We start from the raw sequence: 22314 nt of genomic DNA, 5'->3' as shown, positions 1-22314 counted from the left end.
GAGAGAGAGAGAGAGAGAGAGAGAGAGAGAGATATGGGGGCTTAAATACCCTCAGTGAGACTCGGCATGATCTGATTGGTTAGGATCTTATGGTTCATGCTGATTGGAGGTTGGGGCAGAAGGAGGATTCAAGCTAGACTTGAGGCAGGACCTTGACCCTGGGAAACAGAAGCTTAAGGGTACAGTAAGAACCGAAATCCATCGGTGCCATTATTGCCAACAGTTTTCCCTCTGACATTCATAATTAGTGGATGCCAATTACACAGGCACCACTTTGGCAGCAGTATGACAGGCTAACCCATGAATTCCCTAGCTACTTGAAATTTTCCTTTCCCTGAGTCCAGGCTCTGCCCCAGCACCTCACAATTTCTCCCCCTTATTTAAAAAGATTGTTTGGAGCCAGAAATTTAATCTCTGGGATCCAAGGCCCAGCTAGGCGGGGTGGTGCATTTTTCCTCTCTTTAAGATGCCATTGCAGCTCCCGGCAGGAGCTCTTTGAGGTCAAAACCTCACGTTGTCCATCATGGAATTTCCACGACTGAAATCCAATGCCAGAAGCCCGGGGGATCCGCTGTACAGCAAAGGGATGAGCTAGGGCACAAGACAGTCCTTCATGGGGTCTCTAGAATTTTTTGCTAGGGCTGGCCTCCAACCACGATCCTTATCTCGCTCTCTGGAGTAGGTAGGATTACAGGGTCGGGTCACTGCTCTGGCCCAAAGCATTTAAGCTGAAAGTTTTAAGCTATTTGTCCCACAACGCGCTGGATGGTGAGAGCAGGATTTAATACAGACGTAGGATTCCTCCCGGTATCACGTGGGTCCGGGTCTATTTGCAATAAGACCTCCTAGGAAGTACAGTGCCCCTTACTCTTGTGGGAGCTGCGCAGAACCTTATGGGAAATGTAGTCTCACGCAGTCCGGTCACAAGCATCTTCAGGAGAGCGGCGCTTCTGTGTTTTTCTGCGCAGGCGCCGCCCCACCCCTCAGTTTCCCCCAGAACTTCCGGGACTGGCGGGTCTTAGGAAGCTGTGGCGGGGTCTTTGAGTTCTTTTGCCGAATTCCTGAAGGTTCCTGAGAGGATGAGAGAGAAAAGGCCTTGGCGACCCTGAGGAGGTGTTGGCAGAACCGCACGTGGTCGTCCCGCAGGTCCGTGACACAGGTGGCCGGCGGAGCCGAGCCGGGCTGGGAGGGAAAGTGGCAGCGGCCATGTGTGTGAGTGCGGCCAGGAAGGCGCACCTTGGAGCAAAGCCTTTCCTCACTTGGTCGTGTCACATCTGGTGGCGTCCTCGTGGCCAGGGCGCGTCAGTGGCACAGCGCAGATCGTTGTCTTGCGGGTACGCGGAGGCGCCTCCTGGAACCGTCACGGGGACGCTGCCCCCAAGGTCCAGGTACATTTGTTACGCACGAGCATCAGCAAAGTACGGAGTTGCAGCATGCATGTCTCCATGAAGAGAGGAGGAATTGCAGTGGGAGTGGCTTCTGGAGTTCTCTGGACAGTGATTAGTTTGTCGTACAGCTCAAGTGATTTTATTTATTTATTCATTTATTTTGGTTTGGACACGGACTCGCAAGCACTGCACCACTTGAGTTGCACCCCCAACCCTCTTTGCTTGTAGGCATTTTTTCAGATAGGGTGTTTTTACCGTAATTTTTTGTTTAGCGGTAGTGGGTTTTGAATTCAGGGCCTTGAAGCCAGCAGCTTTACCACTTGATCCATGTCCCAAATAGTGCTTGCTTTTGCCTGGGGAAAGCCTCAGACCATGATCCTCCTCCTACCTCACCTTCCTGTGTAGCTGGGATTGAAGGTACGTGCCACCGTATCCAGCCCCAGGTGAATTTTTTTAAGTTGTACACTTTAAAAATTTTTAAATTTAATTGTGCTGTGGGCCCCTGGTGCATTTTCATCGAAGACAATTAAAATATTCTTTAATTTTGTTTTTTTGGTAGTAGCGGGGCTTGAACTCAGGTTCTCATTCTTGCTAGGCAGGCACTCCTACACTTTAGTCACCCTGCCGGCCCATGCTCTGGTTATTTTGGAGATGGGGGTCTTGTGAAGTATTTTCCCGGGGTGGCCTCGACCTGGGAATCATTATTTATTGCTGAGTCAGTTGATTATGTACTAATTAGCCCAATTGCAATTTTGTTTTTTTTGATGGGGCTGGAGTTTGAACTCAGGGACTCAGGTTGCTACTTGAGCTACTTTCTAGCTTTTTTTTTTTTTTTTTTTTTTTTTGTGATGGGATTTTTTTGAGGCAATGTCTCTGGAACTGTACCCAAGGCTGACTACAAACTACAATCCTCCTGTTACTGGAAAAATGGTCCTGAAATTACCTCAGTTCTTCCGTCCATCAGGAGAAGAATTGAAGCAAGATGCAAAGATTCAGTGAAAGTAACAGTAAGGTTTACTAGGAAGCATTACACTTTCAAGAGACTGAAAGCTGGTTTTCTCTAGAGTGACAGCAAGGGTTAAGGGGCGGGAGAGAGAGACATTTCCCATTCTCCATACCGCAAATGGGAGCAAAAACTGGTCCCCATTTCTTAAGTGTTATATTGGAGAGCTGGAGGAATACCGCTGGTTAAAGATAGTGGGTCTGGGTGGGTGAGATGGCCATTAAAACAGGAAAGGGTCATCCTACCTAATCACATCCAATCACACCTTCATCCATCCCAAAACACTGAGACAATAGGTGTGCTTTAGAACTTTCCTTTGACTATTCCCCACCCACCCAGGGATCCCTGTAGCTCCTTAACATCTCAAAAAGGAAAGCAGAAGCTGGTAGCTCCTCTTTGTCTCCCTGTTCCTGTAAGTTAGCATCTAAAAGGACAAGGCAGAGGGCTAGCTGTTCTGGCTCTACTGGTTCCAATGTCAGAGCCTGTCCCTTTAAATTTTATTAAAATAATATAATTTCCCTATCTACTCTTGTGGTCACCACCTATGTCTAACTGCTACCTATCACTCCTGAGTAGCTAGAATTACAGACATGAGCTACCAGTGCCTGGCCCAGTAATAAATTTATGTTTAATCTCTATAGGTTAATGGGCTTGTGGGTCTGTAGTTTTTTTTTTTTTTTTTTGCTGGCACTGGGGTTTGAACTCAGGACCTTAAACTTACTTACTAGGCAGGTGCTCTATTACATTGGGGTCTTTGTTGCCTTTTCTTGTATAATGGAATATTATTTTACAGAGAAGTTTAGGGTTTGGGTTTGTTTTTGGTTTTTGGTCTGTATTTCCAGCTAACTTGTAGAGTTCTGTGCAGAGAATCAGAACCAAATAATGCCTGTAGACCCATGAGTCTGCTCTTCTCTCAGGTACACCTCCAGAATGTGCTTCTAAGAGAAATAAAAAATGAACCAATTTCCGGTGAGTTTGTTTATTCTTCATTTAGTTTTACATAGTTTTTTATGAGCTTTGTGAAGTTTGTAAAAACAAATGAACTTGTGGAAAAGAGTAAAACAGCTTTAGAGTAATGCACATAAATAAGATAGAGTTGACATACTATAGACGTAGGCAGGGGGTTTCCTTTATTTTTTTGCAGTATTGGGGTTTGAACTTAGGGCCACACATTCTACCACTTGCTAGGCAGACACTACCACTTGAGCCACTTCATCCAGCCACAAGCAGGTAATAAAACATCTGTGTTGAGTACAGATTTGTCTCTGGACTTTCATTATTGAGGTTTGAACACCTTGTACTTATTAGACATGTGCTCTACCACTTAAGCCATGCCTCCAGCCCTTTTTCCTTTAGTTACTTTTCAGGGAGGGTCTTGTGTTTTTGTCTGGGGGACCAGTATCCTCCTACCTCAATCTTCTTTGTTGCTGTGATTATAGGTGTGCTCTAACACATCCACCTTGGTTTTTGAGATCAGGTCTTGGTAACTTTTTTGTTTTTGCTTGCTTTGAACAACAATCTTCCTATATCTGACTCCAGAGTATCTAGGGTTACAAGTGTGTGCCACTGTTTCTGGCCCTATCTCTGGTCTTACTGATACCATGACAAGGGGAAGACATTTGTTACATGTTTTGAATTCTACCTGAGAAGAGAGCATGGAAACTTCTCGTGGGGCATAAAAACTTCACCAAAGGCTAAAACATCTGGTTTCATAGATGGTGTAGTGAGTTTTTCATGACCAACCTGGAAGTAGTACTTTTATTGTTTTGCAGTGGAAATGGTTATGTGGTACTAATGCAATACTCTCAATAAATTTTTCTGGAGTTGCTAATATAGTATGGTCCCAGGCAGCTTTTGGAAGGCCATATTTGATTCATGGATAAAACCTGGAATATATGAAGATTGTGTTCACCACAGCTTGTTCAGTGACTACCAGTTTGTCAGCCACCTGCACACGTGCAGACTGTTCAAAGTTAAATTTCCTGGCAGATCTACTCACTGCTCATTTGCCCTTTAGTCCATTCAGCATTGTCTTTGTTCAGCTATTCACAAGCCCATTTGTAACCTAAATTGCTGTCCACATCCATTGCATTTTGCCATATTTGAAGATATGTTTGTGGTGTCCTTCTTGACATTCTTTGTTAGTTCCTGTCACAGCCTTTCTCATGAAATTCTGTTGTGCAGAATTCTTCTCCTTTTTCTGCTCTATCCTGGGACTCATTCTACTCACTTAGTGGGTCTCCTGCATGGATCTAGCTGTCTGTAGTTCACACTTCCTTACATACAGCACAACAGCCATCCCAACCATGATCCAACCCTTAAAAATGGGATTTTTCCAGGACTCTCCTCTCTGTCAGGTCTAATCTCATTTGGTGTCAACTTTTGTTTATTGTTTTCATTTTGTCCTACTGTTTGCATACAGGTAAGGTATGGACAGGATCTGATCATGCTCAAGAATACAAATGGTAACTGATATGTCAATCCTGGTAAAACCTGAAGAGTGTATTTGCACAGAACAGTGCCTGTAAACAGAACATGTGGTGACATCCTCAGGCATCCCCTAGAAGATAGCATTCAGGAGTTAGTGGAACACATTTCAGAAAAGGTCAATGAAAAAACATGCAAAAAATAAAATCTAGAAGCAAAAATTGTTTCTAACTTAATTATATAAGTTTCTTGGTGACTGTATTTGTACGTTTTATTAATATACAGTTTTCTGTAATTCAAAAGGATCTGTCATGTATACAAACTCCTTTAAAAACTGTGTTTAAAATCTATTTTAGCTATTTAAGAATAAATAACAAAAAATGGATGTTTGCATGAGCTATGGCTATGTTTATGGATTGTAACTTTTTTACAGTTGGATAAGAATAAAAAGTGATAACTTCATTAGCTGAACGTTTTAAATTCACAATTGTGTTTTGAGAGAGAGCATAGCTGTGAAATGTGCTTTACCAGTCACTGATTTTGAGCATAACTTAAATCTAATTCTCCAAACTCCATGTTTCAATCTAAGGTACTTGGTGTGGTCTCTAGTGATGTTTAACATGTTCAAACTCAAAAATGTATGGGTTTAAATAGAACTTACTGTTTGTTACCTGTCACAGTTTTGGTTCCAAGGAGGTTTGGATCTTCTCACCTGCAGATCTTCACATTAACCCTGTAAGCCCTTGACCCCTACATCATGGTGGTCTGTTATCTCATCTGTACATACCTCGTACACTGTAAGGAGAGTGGCATGAATGTGTTGGACTTGGGGCTGTGGAAGGCACCCTGCACACACTGATCTGAGTTTATTCCCACTAAGCACCTGCACCAGTGTTTTGATTACAGCCTAGTCCTTGTCTATAGAAAAGGTGCTCATGCTTCTTCACTCTGCTTTCTAGGTTCTTGCCTTTCTCTGTGTTGATGTTATGTTTCCTTAAGAAATGCCTCAGTTTGCAGTTAAGAACTTTCCACCTATGGCTTGCTTCTTGCTCACATTAAATTGAGTATCCAATGGCCCCCTTTTCATTTTACCTGTGTGTGTGTGTGTGTGTGTGTGTGTGTGTGTGGTGATCTTGGGCCTCAGGAATGCTACGCATACACTCTACCACTGAGTGACACCCCTACTTGTCCCTACTTTTCATTTCTCTTCTCCTTGGACACAGGCAATAATACAATGTAATCAATTTTTTTTCAAGAGTATTCTTCCTGTGTACCAAAATCCATTGGACAGAAGCTGTCTCTCCTTGCCTCTCACACACTCCTTGTTGCAGGTCCTTGTTCACTGGCCTTCTGTTCTCTAAGGCCAGTGAACTGGACTTTGAATGGTCGTCTTCAATTCATCTCTCTACTCTCATTTTTTCTTAGAGGCAGGCCTGGAAATCCTTTCCACCTTCTTCCCAGAAGTCTGCTTGGGCAGACCCTGAGATGGTGAGCCTCCTTGTTAGGTTTCCATACTGTGAAAGGTAGCCATTTTGCTGACTGTTCTCCAGTCTGTGATCCACAGGACTTTTTCTGCAGGTTTCAATGAAACATTTATCCTCAAACTCACCAAGAGTCCTGACTCAGTTCCAGCCTGCATTAGGAATCCTGCAGGCTACACTTCTGCTTGGTTTCCCAGCAGTGCTGCATATTGTAAATTTTTATTCCCATAGCTCTCCTGGTTTCTAGATTTTAGTTATCCCAACTATAAAAGCTCTGCTTACCTGGGTGCCTATGCAAAATACCTGTAATCCTGGCTACTCAGGAGGCAGTAATCAGGGGGATCAAGGTTTGAAACCAGTCCCTGGCAAATAGTTCCTGAGACCCTATCTTGAAAACAATCGATCACCAAAAACAAAACAAAAACAAAAAGGTGCTGGTGAAGTGGCTCAAAGGTGTAGTAAGAGTGTCTGCCTAGCAAGCATGAGGTCCTGAATTCAAACCCTAGTGCTGCCAAAAAGGAAAAATAATTCACCAAATTGTGGTGAATAGATACAATTACTGCCTTGGCTCAATAATTTAGGGAGATTGTGGTGACTGGCTCATCACAGATAACGTGAAGTCAGAACTGAGGAGGGTCATCTGAAATCCCTACAGTTGCTGCATTGGAGTAGACTCACTGTTGTCTAGCACTGGAGCTGCTGGGACTTGTTGGGATTGTCCACAAGCACATCTACTTCCATGTGGTTCTGCACCAACGAGGTAGCAGAATAGTTGCATGTACTACCTGGTGACTGGCTTCCCCCATAATTAGTCTTCCATGAGAGACTAGTGAAGCTGCATGACTTCTGAAGTCCCCAAATGCCACTTTTTTCATGTTCCACTGGCCAACCGAGTTACTGAATCTGGGCAGATTTCAAGGCTCACATTTCCACTACAGAGGGAAGTATTGGAGAGGACTAGTGGTTCCTATAGTCTTCCAGAAAGCCATTGGTAACTGTGTACATTTGTCACAAATACTTTGTCATTTCCCTTGTGAATATTTCTTTGACTCATAGATATTTCAAAGTATTGAGACTTTCTGGATATTTTTATCCCAGCGGCACTGGTTTTTGAACTGAGGGACTCACACTTGGCAGGCTGGGGCTCTACCACTCCAATCCACTCCACCAGCCTTGTTTGATTTCAGTGTTAGGGTAATGCTGTCATTAGGGAATAAATCAGGAAGTATTGATTATGCTTCTGTTCTCTAGAAGAGATTGTAGGGAATTGAGAGAATTTGTTCTGTAATGCATGGTTGAATTTACCAGTGAACTCCTCTGGACCTTGTACTTCCTGTTTTTGAAAGGTTATTCATTGTTTCTTGAATTCTTTCTTTCTTGTGTGCTGGTAGGGTTTGGTCTCTGGGCTTTGTTCTTGCCAGCGAGGTGCCCTACCCCTTGAGCCACTCTTTTAGCACTCAATTCCTTTAATAGAAATGTGTTCACACTGTGTTTCTGACTTGTGAATTTGGATAAATTGTGACTTTTAGAAATTGTTCCATTTTATCTAGTCTATCGAATGTGTGAACATAGAATTATTCATGTTGTTCCTGTCCTATTTTCTTAATGTTCATAGAAAAAGTAGTGACACTCTTTTTTCATTTCTGTTATTAGTAGTTTGTAGCCTTTCTCTTTTACTTTCTCATAACCTGACTGTATGCTTAGGATTTTATTGATATTTTTTTTGGTGGTACAGACAAATGTTTGTTAGGCAGGTTCTCTGCAACTTGAACCATGCCCCCAAGCCGTTTTTGCTTCAGGTTTCACATAGGGACTAGTGGGTTTTGCTGGGCTGTCCTCAGACTGCAGTCCTCCTACCTACAACCTTGCAAGTAGCTGGGATCATGCTACCGCCTCCAGCTTCACCTCAAACTGGTCCTGTCCATCTCTGTCTCCTGAGGAGCTGGGCATGAGGCACAAGAACTAGGAAGTTTATTGATGGTTGTTCTTTTTTCAGCCAGGATGTTGGGTTTTTTTTCTTCATTTCTTTTTTGTTCTGGGTTGGGTTCATTATGGCATTTACAAAAGTTCTTACAATATATCAAATATATCATTTGAATTCACCCCCTCCATCATTCTCCTTTATTCTCCCTCTCCCATAGCTAGAACAGTTTCAATAGGTATCATTTTTCTATTTTCATATATGAGTACATAGTATTTGCACTGTACTCAACCTTCCACACCCTTTCCTCACCTCCTCCCCTGTCCCAGTGGTACCACCCCCCAGCCCCAAATTGGTTCGTCTTCTCTATTTTTTTATTAATGTTTTTAAGGATCCTTTTTTTTTTTCCATTATTGATTTTCTTTGTTGAGTTTCTGTTTCAATTTCACTGATTCCACTTATAATTCTTACTGTTTTTCTCCTTTTGCTGGTTTTAATTTTTATTTTCTCTGCATACTTTCCTAAGGTAGGAACTTGGATTATTGATTCTAAATTCTTGTTTTTGTCTATTATACACATTCCTGCCATCAATTGTTCTCTAAGCACTGCTTTGTGTGCATCCTATAGATTTTCATAAAATGTGCTTTCATTTTCATTTAGTTCAAAATTAAAAATTGCTCTTGAGAATTCTTTTTTTTACTGTCTGTAAATATGTTGTTTAATCTATACATATTTAGAGTTTTTTAGTTATCTTTTTGTTATTTGTTCTACTCTCATCTGAAAGCAGACACTCTGTGCTGTCTAGTCTTTTATATCTGTACAGGTGTATTTTAGGGCTGAGAAGGTGGCCTATGTTGGTGACTGTCCATGTGCTCTTGGGAAGAATGTATAATCTATTGATGGAAGCATTGATTTTATTAATGCCAATTACTGCACTAGTATAATCCTTTTGTTGAATTGAGCTATGTCGTTACTGACTATATGGCTGGCGGGTCTGTCTACTTTGGAGAGTGGATTGTTGAAGTCTCCAGTTATACTTATGGATTCATCTTTCTCTTATACTTCTAATAATGTTGGTCTCCCATAGTTTCAGAAACTGTTGTTAGATATATACAAGCTCAGAACTGTTATGTGTTGCACAACTGATCAGTGCATTTTTACCTAATGCCCCTTTCTTGGTAATGTTCCAGGCTCAAGCTCTACAACTCAGCTATGTCACTAGCCCTTGGTTTCCTTTGATTAGTAGTACCATAATATATTTTCTCCATTTATTTTTAAAATAAACATTTATTTAGTGTATGTTAATTTCACAAAGGTGTTTCAAGGTGATATTTCCATACACTTATGTGCATGTTATATACTGTGGTCACATTCACCCTGTCTCCATCCATTTCCTTTTAATTCGTATGTGTTTGTATTTATTTATTTATTTTTTTTGGTGTACTGGGGTTTGAACTCAGGGCCACATGCTTGTTAGACAGGTGCTCTACCACTTGAGCCACTCTGCCACCTGTGTTTTGTGTTGAGTATTTTCAAGATAGGGTCTCCAGAGCTATTTGGCCTGGTTGGCCTTGAACATTGATTCTCCTGATGTCTGCCTCAGATGCTAGGATTACAGGTGTGAGCCAGGCATATGTGTTTACATTTAAATGAAATTCTTGTAGCCATACCCAGTTGGTGTTTATTTTGCCCACCTGTCCTGGCATGCTGTGTGTAGTTTATCCATTAGTTTCCTTAATGCCTTAATCAGAGTTTTTAAAGAAAGTTTGCTTTGTTTTTTTTTTTTTTATTTTTATTTTTTTCATTTTTCTTTTATTATTCATATGTGCATACAAGGCTTGGTTTATTTGAAAGTTTGCTTTGTGACAATGCCATGTCTGGTTCTGATGCATCCTCTGCCACTTCAAATTGCAGTTTTTGCTTTTTAATATGCCTTGAAATATTTTCTTCATAGCCTACATGTCATGCCAAATGAAAGAAATGGTTGAAAATAGTACATTTAGTAATATGGTAAGGTATCAGGGAGGGCAAACTGTGTTATTCTATTAAGGCTACTATAATAAAATGACACAGACTGGCTGCTGTATGCTCTGTCTCTACTCTATTTTGGATAAAGGATGAGTTGTTGTATTTGGAGTTTCTTCAGCTCTGTATTTGATTTTTTGGATGGAGTGATAGTTTCCTATGATTTTCAGCTTTCTATCATTATTACAAAATACCTGAGAAAATCAACTTAACAGAAGGAAAGATTTACATTGTGTGTTGGGTTTGGAATTTTCAGTGTGTTATTGCTTGGCTCCATTGCCTCTGAGCCTGTGCAAGGCCCAAAAGTACATCATGACAGGAGCTCATGGCAGAGGAAGCTGTTTACCCCATAGCCAGGAAGGGGAAGAGAGATAAGAATTGGCTAGGTCTCAATATCTACTACAGGGCACGCCTTCCATGACCTCTTAAAGATTCCACCACCCGCCTGTCTTACCATGGACCGAGTCCTATCCTTTCACACCTAGTCCTGTATGGCATTCCATATCCTTACTAAAGCAGAACTGATACCAGGATGGTACTTGTATTTTCATTTATTTATGTGTTTTTGAGGCATGATCCCTCTTTACCTCATACTGGCCTTTTGTGCTCTGGGTAGCTTAGACTGGCCTCAAACTGTTGATCTTCCAGTTTTCACCTCCTTAGTGCTTGGATTACAGGTGTATACCACCATGTCTTGTCTAGGGTCGAATTTTAAAAGGAACCTTCTCAATGTCTTTGAGAATCATTGAAACAGTTTGTCTCCATAGAATATGAATATGCTTAATTATGTTAGTGGAGCTCCTTTTTCCCTTTTTCTTTCTGAGACAGGGTGTTACTATGTAGCCCAGGCTGGCCTGGAAGTTGTGATCCTCTTCCCTTAATTCCCCATGTCTTGGAATTACAAGCATGCACCTACCATGAAAGCCTCAGAGTTCTTATTATTGAGATTTTCTTTATTTTGGTATGAACTCTGAAAATTCTTTCTTGGTCTTTGTAATCTGTTTCTTTTCCTCTATCAGGAAATACTAGTTTCCTTATGTTCTTTTCTTGTTATTTCCTTATCTAAAGACTATGCATTTCACTCACTGTGATTACTTTTGGCAGCACTAAAATTCTGTTACTTAGCAAATTATTTTATCTTCAGCTTACATCTCTTTCCTGAACTCTGGAATCATGTATGTAATTGGTAGTTGGCTGTTCCATAAATGTGGTATCAGACATTCCAAATTTGGAATGTTCAAGTCTACGTCAGTTTGTTGGACTTGGTTTTTTTGGTGGTGCTGGGGTTTGAACTCTGGGTCTGGTGCTTCCTAGGCAGGTGCTCTACCGTTTTGGTACTCAGCCAGCCCTTTTTTTATATTGATTATTTTCTTTTCTTTCTTGTTTTGTTGGGGTTTTTTTTGTTGTTGTTGTTGTAGTTCTTGTGTGTGTGTGTCTCTTGGGTATTTTTGAGATAGTGTCTCATGAACTGTTTGCCTGGGATGGCTTCAAACCTGGATCCTGCTGGTCTCTGCCTGCAGAGTAACCAGGTTTACAGGCATGAGCTAGCAGCACCAGGCCTGCTGTTGTGTTCTTCCATTTTTCCAAATTTCATGTTATGGTGCCAGCATTTAAGTGTTGACAATCAAGCAGATCATCTGGAAGTAAAATATCTTTGTTTTCGTTCAACAAATCCTTATCAAATTCTGTTCCTGCCCTTCTTTTCTTTTTTCTCCATGAAGATTACCTCTATGTTCTGCAGTCTTACTTCTTCTCTGTGATCTGATACCTCACTCTGATTTCTCACTCTTTAATTCTCCCTTAAGCTTTTCCAGTTCTCCTCCCAGGGATGGGTGTTAGAATGTAGATCTGCTCAGTTTGCTCACCTGTTCTCACCTGACCTCTTGTTTACACCTGTTGTTTGGGAAATGGCAGAGATGCTTGGAGCAAACACCAGCAATCTTTTGGAGGCAGGGAGAAAATGTTGTGATGCCTGTGTGCATACTTTTAGTTTATTAGTCATTTGAAAAGAAACCTAAGCTTCTCAGTGAAGTGCAGACTCATCATGCAAAATAGAAGTGTGTGTCCTCCTTACCTACTTCATTTACGCTGAGGCAGTAAGTCATTTTCTCTAACAGGTTATAGGTTTTTATTCATATTTAATGGCTTCTTCATGCCAGATCATAAGCTCCTTGAAGAAGCAAAATTTTATTTTATTTGTTTTTTAAATAGAGTGGAACTTTCTATGTAGCCCATGTTAGCCTTGAACTCACAGTGCTTCTATTTCATCCTCTTCAGTGCTGGGATTATAGCCATGTACCACCAGTCCTGTTTTTATTCATGTTTTATTCCCTAGGGGTAAGGATGTTTTTAGATGTGTGAGATAAAATTTGTTATAATATTTTAATACTATTTACTACTTATTAAATTATTACAATGACAGTACATTTCAGTGACTGAGTTGGTGTCCTTTGAGGATGTGGCTGTGGACTTTTCCTGGGAGGAGTGGCAGGACCTGGACAATGATCAGAGGACCCTGTACAGGGAGGTGATGCTTGAGACCTACAGCAGCCTGGTGTCCTTGGGTGAGTGAAACTGCCCTATAGCCCTCAGGAGCAACTGCTGCATTCTTAGTAAATATATGAAAACTATAGGTGCACAGTTTCAGTCCATGAAGAACTCAATTCTTCACTCTCTCTCATGAAAAGTTCACATGTGTGCCTTCATTGCACCATGCCAAAGCTGGGGTTTTTCTAGCTTCAAAGAGTCTGATTTATAATGGAGGGGATAAGCCAATTCAGGGTATAATACATATATGTATAGGAAATGTCACAGTGAAATTCCCTTTATAACCATCATAAAGAAACAATTTTTTAAAAAAAGGAAGGAATGAAAGGTAAAAGAACTCTTGTGGTATAAGAAAAGGGTAAAGGAGGGTGACTATGGTAAAAGTATTATGTATTCATGTATGAAAAGAGAACAGTGAGACCTATTGCAACAGTTCTGAGAATGGGGGGAGATAGGATAAAGGAGAATGATAGAGGGGTTGAATCTAACTATGATATATTGCAATTACTTTGTAAATGTCACAGTGTACCTCCCTGTACAACTATAACAGGGTAATATATCAATAAAAGAAACAAGAAAAAGAAATTAAACATAATTTTAAATGTACCTCTACAGTTATTCTAGTCCTGTTTCATGTGTTTGATAACCACAGTGACTAGCAGCTCCTGGCACCACTGGTCCAGAACATGTCCATTGTTGCAGAAAGGGATAGTGGGGAAAATATCTGGACTTAATCATTTGACAAAATCCTACCTTGTTTTGCATGAACAGGGCAATGCGTCACCAAACCTGAGCTGATCTTCAGGCTGGAGCAAGGAGCAGAGCCATGCATGGCACAATCCCCAAATCAGAGCCCTTCAGGTCAGTCAGTGCATTCTGGGTGGGGAGGCCATGCAAGGAGAGCTCAGCAGATATTGGCCATCTTGCGTGATTTCACCAGGTTATCTTCCAGATTGCAGACCTGAGGAACTTAAACACATCACACCTGTGCATTACTGTGTCCAGGGAGGGCTCTCACATGTATATTGTTACCTTTATCCAAAATCTAATCCCCATTCTTAGATATTTTTCTTTGTTATTACTTTCTCAGTGTTCTCATTTGCCTCACCCTCTATCCTCATGAATTCTTTAAAATTAATTTACTTTTAATTAATTAATTAATTTTCATGGGACTAGAGTTTGAATTCAGGGCTTTGAGCTTCTCTACCACTTGAGACACAAACCTCCAGTCCATTTTGCTGTAGTTATTTTGGAGGTAGAGTCCTGTGAACTATTTGCCTTGGGCTGGCTTCGAACCAATATTTTCCCAATCTCACCCTCCCACTTATGTAGAATTACAGGTGTGAGCCTCTAGCACATAGTTTAAAATTTTTTTTGAGACAGACTCCTGTAGTCTCAATCTTCCTGCTTCTGCCTCCTTAGAGATGGGTGTCTGCCACTATGACTAGCTTCTCGTGGACTTGTATTGTCTGACATTTATTCATAAATTATTTATGCTTCTCACATTGTACTGAAGCTGGTTTTAAGCACTGGCAATTTAATAGTTGTAATAATGAAGAAAATTATCAAAATAATTTCTCTTTCATCGAATTTATAGTGAAAAACAAGGAAGTAATATATTTTAGGTAGTTAAATAAGAAACATGAGCAATAATGAATCAATGTGAGAAAAAGAAACTTGATTTGTGATCATTTAGGAAGGATGGTCTGAGAAGACAGTCTTTGGTGGAGTTTGTTTCTTTGAATTTGCTGTGCTGGGGATTGAACCCAGGGCCTTGAGTGTGCTGGTCTCATACTGTAACAATGGGCTTCATTGGTGGTGGGATTATTAAGCATTTACCTGGGTATACCTTGAGTTTTGGTTCCTGTTTTCAAAATTTTACAAATAATAAGTGAATATGAAGATCTACATTTGAGTCTACATCCCTTTGGGAAGCAAAAGTTTGAAAATTGGAGCTTGAAGCTGGTATTTAAACTTTCAGAGCAGTTCACTTAGGGAATTGATAAGAAATCAGAAAAGTCCAGGGTTAGCCTGGTGAGCCATGGGGTCAGACACCATGAAACTGGAGAATCCAGCACATTGGTTTGCATTTGGGAGGAGACAGGACATTCTTGGTCCAAAGTCTGAGTGAACGAAGGGTTTCATGTTCAAGAGCACAGATCTCTGTTTGGGAGTGTAGTTTGAAGTTAGCATTCCCATCTTCTCTTAGTGATTTCATTACAAACAAGAAAGAAGAGAAATGTTCAGAAGACTTCATTCTTAAGAAAACAGTGCACAAGATAACAACATTCAGGTTCAGGAGCTGTTCGTTATGAAGCATGGCTGCCTTTACCAGGAATTTGGGGGAGAACGCCAGGTCTGTTGATCTTAGAAGGAGCCAGAAAAACACTTTATAAAGATGGTGGGTTTCAAAGGTGGGTGTCCAGGGTGGTATGAAGAAAAAAAACTTCATGAGAAGTATGAGAAACAGTAAGTGAGGTTAAATTAGGACTTTGTAGGAATCTGTTTTCATCTAAAATGAGAAAGAAGACATTTTATATTTGAAAAGCCCCCTAGATACATATAGTTATTCTCCAGGTAAGAAGAAAGCAAAAACAAAAATGTAGATGCAAACTGCTGTCCCAAAGCATGTTCCTGTTGAGGTGGCTGTCAGTTGGATATCACTTCTATTATGCAAGTTGCTGGTCCTGAAAATTTTTGCAGTGTTTAATGTAGAATAATAAAAAAGGACAGGAGTGGGAGACCCCAGGATTGCCAAAATAATAGAGGAAAAGAATAGGGGAAAGAAATGGCAGGTGAGAAGCACTCCATGGAAAACCATGACTAGGGTGTAGGTGAGTATTTTAACCAACTACTTCCTTTAAAATTTTAATTTCCTTTAAAATTAAAGGTGTAAGAAAAAACAGTTCAACAATATAAAATCTGTCAGTGTCATTTATTACTTGATGTCAGGAGGAAGAAAACTACTTATAAGCCAATACCTATTGTGGTTTTTAAGAAATCCTGTGCCAGTAGTTAGGGAAGAACCTCCTTTATCTACACATGCACATTTCATAGAAATGCTCATGTGTTTCATGTATATGCTTATTGTGTTCTTTCTCATTTTAGATGTCCAGAAGGTGGATGTCATAATTGAGACCAGTGTGGAAAGACAAGATGGACATTTGCAGGAAGCTGGAATCACTAGGAACAATACATCAACTGAGGAGAGGGTTATATTAGCACATGCCTTTCATTTGAGTTCCAACCATATTTCAAATTTGATCATAAAGAATGCAGACTGTTTAGGAGTGAAAACTGAGAGGTTGAATGTATGTCAGAAAACACATCTCCTTAGTAGGCCTGAGAGGAGGTATGCTGGTGAGAAACCCTACCAGTGTAATCAACATGGACAGTTCTTGGTCCAGAAGTCACACCTCACCAAGAATGAGGTAACTCACACTGGGAAGAAGCTCTATAAGTGTAATCAGTGTGGGAAAACCTTTGGCTGGAAGTCAAGACTCACCCAGCATGTGATAATTCACACTGGGGAAAAGCCCTATAAGTGTAGTCAGTGTGGCAAAACCTTTGCCTGGAAGTCAAAACTTGCCCAACATGAGAGAATTCACACTGGGGAGAAGCCCTATATGTGTCATCAGTGTGGTAAAACCTTTCGCCGGAAGTCATACCTTACTATACATGAGATGATTCACACTGGGGAGAAGCCCTATCAGTGTAACCAGTGTGGTAAAATATTTGGCTGGAAGTCACTCCTAAACCATCATGAGATGATTCACAATGTGGAAAAGCCCTATAAATGTAGTCAGTGTCATAAAAGTTTTGTCTGGAAGTCACAACTCACTATGCATAAGATGATTCACACTGGGGAGAAGCCCTATCAATGTAGTCAGTGTGGAAAATCCTTTCACCGGAAGTCAACCCTCAATAGACATGAGATAATTCACACAGGGGAGAAGCCCTATCTATGTAATCAGTGTGGAAAAACCTTTGTCCAGAAGTCACAACTCACTGACCATGCAATAACGCACACTGGGGAGAAGCCCTATCAGTGTAATCAATGTGGAAAATCTTTTGGCTGGAAGTCAGAGCTTACTAAACATGAAAGAATTCACACTGGGGAGAAACCTTATCATTGTAATCTATGTGGAAAAACATTTGGCTGGAAGTCACAACTCACCCATCATCAGATAATTCATACTGGGAACAAGCCCTATCATTGTAATCATTGTGGAAAAACCTTTGGCTGGAAGTCACAACTCACCAAGCATGAGAGAATTCACACTGGTGACAAGCCCTATCAGTGTAGCCAGTGTGCAAAATCCTATCGCCAGAAGTCAAGCCTCACTATACATGAGATAATTCACACTGGGGAAAAGCACTATCAGTGTAATCAGTGTGGGAAAACATTTGGCCGGAAGTCACACCTCACTAAGCATGAGAGAATCCATTCTGGGGAGATGCCCTATAAGTGTAATCAATGTGGGAAAACCTTTGGCCAGAAATCACACCTCAGCAGGCATCATACCACTCACAAGAGTGGAGTCTTTTGAAGGTAGAAGAGCTTTCTCAGAATTCAAACCTCAGGAAACATAGAATTCACAGGTTGGAAAATTCTTGTATGGCAGAGACTAGCTATGAGTCTTCCAAAAGCCATTTTCTTTCCTCTGGTATATGACAAGCTTTTCTCTGCCTCCATTTACTGTGGCAAACAGTTCACAGCTCTCTGGAGATTCAGACACGAGTGATGAACATTACTTTCTGGCCTGTAATGTAACAATGACCGCATTGCAGTCCACCCTGTCTCAGGATGGAAGCCATAGGTGTCTTAAATCACTGAGGTTTAAGACATAAGAGAACAGAGGACTTTCTACCACTAGCCCAGCACCACCCATGTGTTACATGTGAGAAAAAAAATACCTACTCTGTTGAACCATTTTATGTATGGTCTGTGCATTTCAGCACTCAGCCACTGTTGCTTACTCATATGAATTTAGGAGGTGTTCCTGAGAGACTTACTCAGTTCATGTTTATCAGAAAATTCATACAGAAGAGAATCCTGCGTGGTCATCTTGGAGAATTAAAGAAATGTGGGGACCTGGGAGTAGTATCTCATGACTGTAATCCCAGCTATTTGAGAGGTGGAGCTTGGAATATTATGTTTTGAGTCCATCATGGGAAGAGTTCTATGACCCTGTCTCATCTAATGAGCCAGGTGTCAACACAGCTATATGCAGCTGTAGCCCTTGCTCCATGATTGGCATAGGTAGGATTGTGTTCCAGATTGCCCTGAACAAAAACTGAAACCCTATGTGAAAAATAACTAAAAAACAAAGGCTTGGGATATGACTCAAGTAGTAATTGTGTGCCTAGCAAGCTTGAAGTCCTAAGTTTAAATCCCAGTACCACTACCACCACCTCCCCCAAAAAATGGGGAAATGCCTTTATCAGGAAGGGCTATCTCACTGAACACTGAGAGTAAAGTAATCCTCTATTTTGAACCTTTATGTTCAACCTACATGTTGAACCTTTCTATAAAACGTGGTTTGGGCTGCAGGTGTGGCTGAAGTGGTAGAGCACTTGTCTACTAAGTGAATGTGACAGACACCATTGAATTAAAACTCCACTACCAACAAAAATTTTTTTGTATGTGTCAGTTTGTAGTGAAGGGAAAAGTATCCATGGTGTATAATATCAATTTAGATTTTTCAAATACAAATGTTACAGTCTCAAATATATAAAACATTTGTATACCACTAATGAGATGTGAGTGGAGCTACTGCCTGCTGAGGTACATTTGACTGTGTTTGAGCCATTTTTGTTGTCCCTTCTGGATGTTGGGAGGTGCTGCTGACATCTAGACTCCACAGTTCAGAGGCAGGGACACAGCTTACAAAACACAGAGCAGCCCCTCAAGTATATAAGGTTATGCTTACAAGTACTTTATGATAGGAATTTTCTTTAATGGAGCCTAGAACAACTAAGGGAACAAAATACATATCCCTAGCATAATATTGTGATTTAGATTACTATATACTCCATTCTCTGTCAAGACTATTTTATGAGAACAGGTTTATTTCCATGTTAGTCACTTTCCAGTTGCTATGAGAAAATCACTGAAAAAACAACTTAAGGGAGGAATGATTTGGCTCACAGTGTCAGTCCTTGGCTCTGTTGCTTCTGACCCCGTGGCGAGGCTTAGCATCATGGCAGGAAGCATGTGGTGGACCGCAGCAGCTCATGGACAGACAGAATCTTTGCCCTCACAGACGTACCTTTACTAATCTGAGTACTTATGCCAATCAGTTGGCAAGATTTGCCATCAGGATTTTTCTCACAGAAAGTCCAATGTGAAGTGGTCCCTTCATTTCAGCTTCCTGGTTTGGCTGTGTCCGTGCCACATGTATGGTTTTGTCATGACCTGTTCTTGTGGGAACTAACTGTAAGGTGAGCATTGATTGTCTTTGAGGTTACGTCTTCCATGTCCTAAGTACCTCGCTAGGCTGCACCTTTTGCACATTCACCACTGCATGATAACGTAGCTTCCATGCAGCTCAGGAGGGTTTGGGGAAACGGCATATCCAACCATTGGCTGGTAGGACTTTCCCATTAAACGTCACTCTAGCTTTATGTATTGCTAAGTCTATTAAGTAGAAAGTATTGCATTATAAACTTTTCTGCTAATGTATATCAATGTTGTCATTATTACCTTTTAAAAATCCTTTTTGAGACAGATCTGAGGCTCAAGTTGGTCTCGAAGCTCCTCCTGCCTCAGCCTCCCATATCCTGTTAACAGTGTAAGCTTAAATCAGCTTACACAGCTGTGATCAGCAGTACTGGTTTCACTCTATTCAATGAATAGCAATGTCTGGAAGTGAATTTCTCCCTTGGTTCTTAGTCCCCATCCTCCATGAGGTAGCAGCAGAGCCATGCATTTGTGTGCTGAGTGCTGTGCATCTGAGCAGCCCCTGCATTATCTGTGATGGGGAGGTGGGCACAGCCCATTAACAGACCAAACACTAAATCCTGGCTCTACCACCTAGTATATGACTTCCCTTCTCCCTCTCTCTAGGCTTCTGTTTCTTCCTGTTCAAAACAGAAATAATGGAATCTGCATCAAAGAGTCAGTAAATTAGGTCAGTTCTTCCAGTATTTCCTGGCACTTGATAAATACCACAGAGTTTGTAGCCATGATGGTGACAGTAACTCCTATCACACGTCAAATTATTATATTAAAGTGGTAGCAGCCTGTAACAGATGTGCTGGACTTCACAATAGTCATCTTCACTTTTTTGACCAAGTCTTTTGTTGTTACATTACTGGAATTTGAACTCATGGCCTCCTGCTTGCTAAACAAATGCTCTACTACATGAGCCATTCCCTCAGATTTACTCGTGTTTTAGGTACTCGTTTTACTCATTTACATTTTTGCTCGGGTCCAGCCTCCCACTGCAATCCTCTTACCTGGCTCATGTAGCTGGGATTACAGGTGCCGCCACCATACCAGGCTTATTAATTGAGGTGGACTTGTTTTTTTCCCTGGCTGGCCATAAATCTCAGTCCTGATCTCTGCCTTCCAAGTAGCTGCAGTTGCAGGTGTGACCCACCATCGCTGGCTTGACAATGTCTTGACTTCGTTTTGTTACCCACTTCTACACAGTGATTCAGGGATTTATTTTGGTTTTTCTTTTTATGACTAACTTCAGTAATTCTTTAGGAGTCCTTTTGTTCTCAGTCCATATCTCAGCTCTGTTCAGGGATATAACAAAATCCGGAGGCATGTCTGGGAATGTTCTCATGAAGGAAAACAGTAGACATGTAACACATGGCTCTCCTGTTGGAAGACACTGCTATTTGTTGACATTCTTGTGGTTGCATATTGTGGCCTCATATTTGGCACAGAGAGTGGCTGGTCAGAGGTCTGTACACCCAACATGAATGATGATGTGAAGACAACTGTAATAGCCCATCTGCAGTTTCTCTGTTTTCGGATATTTAAATGGTATTGGGTTTCTCCTGTTGCATTAGAAATAGCCAGCAACTTAGCTGAAAATGACAGGGATTTACTATCTGTCTCTGTGAGTCAAGAGACTGAAAATGACTTGGGCAGGTCCTCTACTGCTGAACTCAGAAGTGTGAAATCAAGGTGTCAGCTGGCCTGCATTCCAACTGGAGATTAACTGAAGGGCACTACTTCCAACCTTATTTTTAGCATAAATCATTTCATCGACAACATAGTCCAAGGGCCTGATTTCTTTCTAAATTTGACTGGAGGCTGCTCATGGTTCCTTCTCAGTAGGCAGAGCACATGGACTGCTTGCTGCCTCATGACCCATGGGGTAGGGTTTCACTCCAGTGTGAAAGAGATCGGCTTGGACTTCATGTCATCATGCAAGTCACATTGCTGCATGTTTCTCTTATTGTTTATGAGAGCTATATATCTGGTACTTCCACACTTTGGGACAGAGAATTTATTTGAGGGTGTGATTCGTTAAGAGTTTGCAGTAGGGCATATGGAAAACAGTTACTTGTCTTTAGAACAGTGATGTGGATTTCTATCTCTGAAAATCTTCGTTTTAACTTCATAACATTCATTCAGTTTGGAGATATTGAAGATTGCATTTCCAGTGCAGAAATGCTACTTTTCAAGACATGTTCAAAGATGGCTATTGTTTTATCCAGGATCGCTCCAAGAGCCAAATTATTTCATCCATTGTTTGAAACAAATGTGTTTGTATATTGTTTGTACACTGACACTTTTTTGTTGCTGTTTTTGCTACTTGGGATTGAACCCATCACAAAGGGGCTTGGGTAGTGCCTCAAGGTGTAGGTCCTGAGTTCAAACCCAGAAGCACAAACAAGGAAAAAACAAGTCCACCGATAGCTCTGTATCGTATTGCTTGACAACAGTTGGTGTGAGCTGAATACCTAGCTTTCCTCTAATCTTTATTCCCTGTACTACTTCTGAGGGTCTAATTTATTCCTCACCTGCTCTCATTTGCTTCTCAGATTGCCATAATAAAATAGCACAATTCTGTGGTCCCCCAAGATTTTGTGTGTTGAAATTTAATCATCTTTATGAGTTATTAACATAATAAAAACTTAGCCCAACTATGGTCTGTAGAGGTGGTGCCTTCAGAAACTGATTTGGGATTAGATGAAGTCATTGAGGAAGAACCACCATGACTGAATTCTCATGGATTTATATGGAGTAGAGAGACCAGAGGAGACACACATAGATACCGGCTGTCTGTCTCATGTGTTGCCCTGCATCAGTCTAATACCAAGGAGGCCACTGCCATATGTCCCCCTCCATCTTGCCGCAACAGAACTGTAGACCAAAGTAAACCAGTTCTTTATAGTTTACCCAGTGTGTGGCAGTGTGTGTGTGTGTGATGGGCAACTGAGAGCCCAGCAGCACACAATCTATAAGATTTAATCTATAGGTATGGATGGAGCCCAGGGCCTCCCATGTGCCAGGTGAGTTTTTCAACTTAGCTATATCAACCCAAATGAGATGTGCAT

General features: G+C 41.0%; 1 protein-coding gene across 1 annotated transcript in view; it reads left to right on the top strand.

Annotated features, from left to right (window-relative positions):
- The first annotated feature begins 976 nt into the window (after positions 1-976).
- The window catches only part of LOC109687846 (uncharacterized), a 43343-nt gene continuing 22005 nt past the window's right edge, over positions 977-22314 (top strand). The window contains exons 1-5 of the mRNA XM_020165976.2: positions 977-1146; positions 3309-3360; positions 12668-12809; positions 13564-13653; positions 15901-17325. Coding sequence (XP_020021565.2) covers positions 3346-3360; positions 12668-12809; positions 13564-13653; positions 15901-17325 — 1672 coding nt within the window. The 5' untranslated portion in view covers positions 977-1146; positions 3309-3345. The remainder of the gene's footprint in view (positions 1147-3308; positions 3361-12667; positions 12810-13563; positions 13654-15900; positions 17326-22314) is intronic.

This window comes from Castor canadensis, chromosome 16, assembly GCF_047511655.1.
Source record: "Castor canadensis chromosome 16, mCasCan1.hap1v2, whole genome shotgun sequence".
Lineage (NCBI taxonomy): Eukaryota > Metazoa > Chordata > Mammalia > Rodentia > Castoridae > Castor > Castor canadensis.
Note: the sequence above shows the minus strand (reverse complement) of the source record. Positions and strands in the feature narration are given on the sequence as shown.